Source organism: Myotis davidii, unplaced genomic scaffold (genome assembly GCF_000327345.1).
Source record: "Myotis davidii unplaced genomic scaffold, ASM32734v1 scaffold43, whole genome shotgun sequence".
Lineage (NCBI taxonomy): Eukaryota > Metazoa > Chordata > Mammalia > Chiroptera > Vespertilionidae > Myotis > Myotis davidii.
In genome coordinates this window covers 812,888-819,762 of record NW_006294590.1, presented here as the reverse complement: position 1 = coordinate 819,762, position 6,875 = coordinate 812,888, and the positions used below count along the sequence as shown (strand labels likewise).

Genomic DNA, 6,875 nt, shown 5'->3' with positions numbered 1-6,875 from the left:
CGCCCAACCGCCTGCCCGGGGAGCAGCTCACCCTCTGCAGCTCGGCCAGGGAGCGGGACATGCGGACCAGCAGCTTGTTGAAGCGCTCCAGCTCTTGCAGCAGCACCACCGATGTCGGGGTGATGCTCGCGCCCAGGTGCCTCCGGACCAGGTCCAAGTCGAAGACCTTGGGCATCTTGTTCTCTATGTCCTTGGCCACGTTGCCTATGTAATCCTCTCGGCTGATGCCGCTGCTCGATTCCCCTAAGGGCAGGACGCTTGTGAGGGAGAGCAAGGCGCCAGGCGAGGGGCGAGGGGGTGGACAAGGCGCCAGGTGAGGGGCGAGGGGGTGGGCAAGGTGGCAGCATGGCGGAAACTCGAGGGACCAGAGGCAGAGCCCTGCCTCACCCTGGGCCCTGGGCGCGCCCCTCCGGGCGGACTACCTGTCTGAGGCTGCAGCTCCAGCAGGTGAGACCACAGGTCCCGGGCGGCCTGCGTGTAATACCCGATCTCGGCGTTGGGGTGGAGACCGAACACCTCGGGCGTGTTGGCCAGCGGCAGGGCCTCGATGGCTTCTACAGCACAGACAGCGAGGTCGCCGCGTGCACCCTCCCTTTCGGACACGCAGACGCCCGCTGCTCCGCGCACGGTTCCAAGTACAATTCTACCCAGTCCGCCCGTCCAGCCCCACCTCCGTTTGTTATGAAATGGCTGTGACCTTCGCGGGGCCACATCCGCCGTCATTCAGGCCAGGAAATCAGAACCAACGCCGTCAGCTCCGAGGCCCACACCCACCCAGCAAGGAGGCCCCCCCACCCCCAGGCGAGGGGACAGAAGAGACAGAAGAGCCCTCACACCGAGAGAGCCAACACCGCTGAGATGTGGGCTCCCTGAGAAAAGACCTGGAGAGACTGCGTCTAGGACACCCACCCACGAAGCGCTCCTTGGGGTCGCCCGCGCCCGCGGGGATCTTGTAATCCACCTCCTTGTTGTGGAAGAAGTGGAAGGGCTGGAAGGTGTCGAAGATGAAGTCCCCCAGGTACTCGTCCATGTAGATGGTCAGGATGCGGCGGTCAAAGCTGTCGATGGCCCGGCCTCCGTACATGACCTGGGGTCCCGGGAGTGAGAACCGGCCGCTTTTGTATTAGAGAAACAGACAAAACCAAACCGCAGAGGCAGCAGCGCTTCCGCCTGGAAAGGTGACGCTGCCGTCTCTCCCACGAGCCTGCACAGCCCTGTCCCCAGATGGAGCTGGCGCCGCGGCATACCCGAGGCGAGGCGGGCACTGCCCACTCCCAGGGACAGCAGCCTCGGGCAGGGAGCGGAGCCGCGTGCGTCCAGGGCTCTTAGAGGACAGACCACTGGGAGTGAGCAGCAGGGTTCAGAGACCCAGGGCCCGGGCAGGAGGAGCAAGGTGAGTCCAGCTCCGCGATAGGTCAGGGCGCCAGGCCACAGCCCCACTCCTGCCCAGGAGGGTCCCCGAGGCCTCCTACCTCTCCAATCAGGTACTTGAGGCTGCCCCACGGGATCCGCGTGTCGCGCTGCTGGAAGGCTTTGGTCAGGTACGTGTTCAGAATCTCCATGCAGACCTGAGGGGGAGGGAGAGAGGGAGGGGGAGGCTCGCTGGCACGCTCCCGCTCCAGGGGACATGGGGAGGAGGGAGGACGTCCGAGGAAATGGGGCCGCGCACCTGGAAGTCGGACTCGTTGAAGTCGTAGTAGACGTTCCAGCCGATCTTGCCGAACTTCCTGCGCTCCTGCACCACGGCGTGGAAGAAGGCCAACACGTACACCAGCGGCTTGAACGCGGGGTGCGGGCAGTGCTCCAGCATCTCGTTCGAGATCTTGAAGTACGTGGCCCTCATGTTGAGCTTCAGCCCGTTGGGCGGCTCCGTGACGACCTGGCAGAGGAGACGGAGGGTGACGGACCCGCAGGCCTGCACGCAGCACGGGAGCGTGACGTGGAGGCGTCCTGGCTCCCCTCTCACTGCGTGGCCGGCGGGCCTCTCCCTGAGCAGCACCGTCTGTGTGAGGGGCCGGGAGCCCTGAGGAGCTGCAGGCTCTTCTCCAAGGCTCCGCCACGTGCTCAGCAGACGCCCCGAGAAGGCCCTGCAGCCCCTGACCGGGGCCTGGGATGGAAGGGGAGAGGAGCCACGTTTCCCTCTCGCTGCCCCAGAGACAGACGCAGAGCCTGGGCGCACTGTGCTCTGGAGAAGAAGTAAATGCGCATAAACCACGCGCAGCTTCTACACGGCCCCGAGGACGCGGGCGGGGGCCTGTCCCAGGGGCAGCCGTGCAGACGGACATGGGCTTTGGGCGCAAGTGGGAGAGGAGGCCTGGGGGCTGCACTGTGGCCGGGGCAGTGCTTCTCTGGGGAGGGAGGGAGGGAGGGGATTGGGAAGGGGTGTATGGAAGGTCCCAATCACATCCGATGTTTGTTTATAACAAACACACATGCACACACACATGTGCACACATGCACACGCGGTGGGTCCGTGGTGTCTGCCGACGCCTGACCTTCAGGGACTTCTGCAGGATGCCAATGGGGAAGCCCTGGGTGGGGTCGGTGGTGAGCCACAGGCGGAAGTCGGGGTGGGGCTTGGTGATCCGCTCCAGGGACTTCTCCAGATCCTTCAGCCACTTGACCAGTAGGTGGCAGTTCTGCAACATCAGCCATTGCCCGCGAGCCACCGCCGTCTCCAGCAGCTGCAGGGCCACCTGCCCACGGGGAGGAAAGGTTGGTGCCCGAGCCCCGCCAGCCTGTGCTCTCCCAGGACCCACCCTAGCCCCCAGAACCAGCAGAGGCAGAACCCCATCTCATGGGGTTCATCCCGGATCCTGTGCCCTGGGCAGGTCCCGCACAGAGCCCCTTGGCCCAGGAGATCCCACAGCCTCTGCTCTTGACCATGTATCAGCCCTGCCACGGGCGGTGACGCTATGACCTGCAGGGGAGCTGAGGGGGCGGAGGAGGGACTGTGAAAGGGCGCTAAAAAAAGCAGCACGCTATGACCACACGCTGGTCCTCTTGCAGCACGCATGGCCAGGCATACTGCCCTCGCCCTCACCCTCACCCTGGCCCTAACTATACCTCTAGAACTAACCCTAACCCTAATCCTAGCCCTGGCCATAGCCCTAACGCTAATACTAACCGTAGCCCTAGTCCTAACTCTAACCGTAATCCTAACCCTAATCCTAAACGAAGAACTAACCCTAATCCTAACCATAGCCCTAATCCTAACCCTAACCATAGCCCTAATCCTAACACTAATCGTAGCCCTAACCCTAACCCTACATGTAGCCATAACCCTAGTCCTAGCCCTAAACCTAATCCTAACTGTAGCCCTAACCCTAATCCTAACAGTAACCCGAGCCATAACTCTAACCATAGCCCTAACCCTAACCGTAGCCCTAACCCTAATTGTAAGCATAGCACAAACCCTAATCCTAACCGTAGCCCTAACCCTAACCCTGACCGTAGACATAACCCTAATCCTAACTGTAACCCTAAACCTAACCCTAACTGTAGCCCTAACCCTAATCCTAACAGTACCCCGAGCCATAACTCTAACCATAGCCCTAACCCTAACCGTAGCCCTAACCCTAATCGTAAGCATAGCACAAACCCTAATCCTAGCCGTAGCCCTAAACCTAACCCTAACTGTAGCCCTACCCCTAATCCTAACAGTACCCCGAGCCATAACTCTAACCGTAGCCCTAACCCTAACTCTAACCATAGCCCTGACCCTAAGTCTAACCCTAACTGTAGCCCTAACCCTAACCCTAACCCTAACCGTAGCCCTAACCCTAACCGTAGCCCTAACCCTAATCCTAACCGTAGCCTGAGCCCTAACCCTGACACTGTTCAAGCACAAGCTCTCAGCTTTGCAGGCCAGAAGCGGCTCGAGCTCATGTCTAGCGGTCCGGATATGTCTCCTCCTTATCAGAGGCCGGCCCCGCTCCTTCCCACCCCCAGTACCTTCTCCTGGCCTTGGCCCATGGCAAGGAACTTGAGGCGGTTTCCCCCAAAGCCAGTTTGCTCGGCCAACTTCATGAGGTCGCTGGCGGGGTCAGAGCCGGGGCTCAGGATGAACACGATGGGCGAGTTCGGGGTGCTCTGCTCAAAGATGGCCTCGAAGCTTATCATCGGGGGCTGCACGTACCTGGGCAGGGCCGCCCCCAGCGTTAGGGGGCTCCTGTCCGACCAGCGCAGTGTCCTCATTCCACCACCTGGGACGTCACCCCACCTCTCAGTGCCACCCGCCTCGTGTGAGGGCCCCATGTCTGCACCCCACTCATGGCGACTGTTTCCTTTTTAACAACAGTGCGTCTCGCACACTGTGTTTCGCTAGGAGAGCGCAGTCACGTGGCGATCGTTACACTCAAAGACGGCGCTCTGAGCTGCTCCCGCAGCTGGCCCACCTCGGCCGCCCGAGGGTGCGGGAGGGGGCCCCACACAGAGGCCTCTCCAGCACCCACTTGCACTTACTTCTCCCCCATGGTGACCGTCACATAGTCAGTCACAGCGCGGTACACCCGGTCCACGCGGAAGCAGCGCAGGATGAGCAGCTTCTGGAAGGGGGTGATGCTGCTGTCGTAGCCCAGGGGGAAGGGGGACTGCTCCAGCGCGTCCAGGTCATACCACTGGAAGGCAGAGGCCCCGTCACGTGGAGACCCGGGAGGGTCGCCACGTGGGCAGCACACGGACACAGCAGTGTGTGCAGCAGCCTGGCTCCCAACACGGGCTGGGAAGAACGTCCAGGCCTCCGCTCCTCCGAGCTGTCCTGTCCCTCCCCGAGCTGTGCCCTTCGGGGAGAGCAGGTCTGCGTCTGAGTCACCGCTGGTCCCAGTGCCCATCAAGCTGCTCAGTGGTATTGCTTGATTTCGGATGAGCCAGCATTCTACCCGGGGGTCAGAGGGCTCCGATTAGATCTGAATGGGCCCCTCCAGGAATATCTCTGTCCCCACAGGTAAGTCTGGAGACTGGCATGGGCAAAAGGAGGGAATGGGGTGGGGGACGGGGCGGCGGGGAAGGGAGTGGGGGGCTCACCTCCTGCCAGACAGCAGGGTGCTTCTCCACATCGTCGGGGAGACTCCCGAAGTCCTCTGAGAACAGCTCCGACAGGAGCATGATGTCCTCCCAGCCCTGGTCGGGCAGCCACGCACAGGGCTTCTTCCGCTTGCTCTTCTCCAGGGAGATGTTTCCTAATCCCCACGGGAGGAGAGTCAGCCGCTGCCGCCGCCGCCGCCTGCCCTGGGACCTCCCTCGCGGGGGGCAGCCCCCTGGGAAGAGGGGGCGCGGGCTCCCTGTGCCGCCCGTCAGGGCAGCTTCAGGCAGAGAGGGGCGGCTCCTGTCAGACCAGCAGGATTTCTGAAGCTGGAAAGGTCAACATGGAACCGAAACAGTCCCAACACGCGCGGCCGGAAGCGGCTCCAGGGCGGCCGGGGGGCCAGCTGTGAGGACGCACGGTCCGCGTGCGCATGCGCGAGTGGTCGAGGCCCACGGTACCTTTCAGGAAGAACTCGAGCTCCTCCTGGGGGACCCTCCCCTCCGCCTGCTCTATCTTGATCGTCATGTTGAAGGAGAAGAGTAACTTGTGCCTCTCAAACAGCCCTGAAGAAGACGAGATGGACACCAACTTTAACGTGGTTTCCAAACATACGCACCTGTGTTCTAGCAGCACCACTCACCACAGCTAAGACCTGGGAACGGCCTAGTGCCCAGCACAGGTGAGCGGGTTAGAAAGCGGTGGTCCATCTACACCATGGGACACTGCGCTGCTGTGAAAAAGAAGGAACGCTTACCACTTGCAACAGCATGGCTGGACCTGGAGAGCATTGTGCTGAGGGAAATAAGCCAGTCAGAGAAAGATAAATATCACGTGAGCTCACTCATATGTGGGATATAATGATCAGCATAAACTGATGAACAAAAATAGATCCAGAGACAGAGAAGCATCAAACAGACCATCCAACCTCAGAGGGAGGGGGGTTGGAGATCAACCAAAGGACTTGTAGCTGCATCTGAGCATAACCCATGGACACAGACGGGGGTGGGGCATGTGCTGGGGGTGGGAGCGGCTGGGGAGAGGCCAATTGGGGGGAAGGAGACGTAAGTAATACTTCCAACAATAAGGAATTTAAATACATTTTAAAAGTCATTTCTAAAATCGAGTTTCTGGCACACAGCGTGCTTCCACGTGACAAAGCCCCAGATGGGGCGGCTGCACTGAGCCCTCCCTGCGTGGGAAGTCCATGACCGAGTACAGGAGACACGGGCTCAATTCCATGTGACGCCTCGTGTGTGACTGTTCTACTACAGCCTGTGGAAGCAGACGGGGCCGGGGAGCTGCTGCCGGCGGGCTGGGAGGTGCGGTGGAGGAAGTACATCCCTCGCAGCTCGCAGCCTCTACTAAGGAGGATGCTACATCCCAGGTTCTTTTCTTAACAGAAGAAATGCGTTCCTGGGGGAAAGTGTCCAAGTCTGTCTGTGATCTGAACGGTGCTGGGCCCGTGTTAGAGGGCGGGCTGCCTACCCGAGCCCTCTAGGAACCGTTTTCCTGCCCCACGGCACGGCTGACTCTGCCCCTCCCACACCCGTGGACAGAGCAGCCCTGAGCCAGGACCGCCACAGGTGCTGTGTCCGGCGGCCCCCCATCACCGGAAGTCGGGGCAGGACGAGGACCCCGGCCGGCGGCATGCCCGGCACAGCTGGCCTGGCCTGAGGGGCGCTCACCTGTGCAGCCGTAGTTGTAGATGTTGAAGGTCAGCGTGTCCATGATGTTTTTGAGCCGCTTCATGAGGATGGAGTCAGGCAGCGACTTCTTCAGCGACAGCCCGAAGACGTCGAGGAAGGCGCTCAGGGAGTACTGGTACATGGTGGTCACCAGCGCCATCTCC

The 6,875-nt window shown here is 61.2% G+C and overlaps 1 protein-coding gene across 1 annotated transcript in view; it reads right to left on the bottom strand.

Annotated features, from left to right (window-relative positions):
* The window catches only part of DNAH10 (dynein, axonemal, heavy chain 10), a 66,509-nt gene that overhangs the window by 3,193 nt on the left and 56,441 nt on the right, over positions 1–6,875 (bottom strand). The window contains exons 66-76 of the mRNA XM_006768786.2: positions 6,712–6,871; positions 5,485–5,589; positions 5,026–5,180; positions 4,465–4,619; positions 3,955–4,138; positions 2,496–2,696; positions 1,670–1,879; positions 1,473–1,568; positions 910–1,087; positions 423–554; positions 9–243 (exon numbers count right to left, since the gene is read on the bottom strand). Of these exons, the coding sequence (XP_006768849.1) occupies positions 9–243; positions 423–554; positions 910–1,087; positions 1,473–1,568; positions 1,670–1,879; positions 2,496–2,696; positions 3,955–4,138; positions 4,465–4,619; positions 5,026–5,180; positions 5,485–5,589; positions 6,712–6,871 (1,811 nt within the window). The remainder of the gene's footprint in view (positions 1–8; positions 244–422; positions 555–909; positions 1,088–1,472; positions 1,569–1,669; positions 1,880–2,495; positions 2,697–3,954; positions 4,139–4,464; positions 4,620–5,025; positions 5,181–5,484; positions 5,590–6,711; positions 6,872–6,875) is intronic.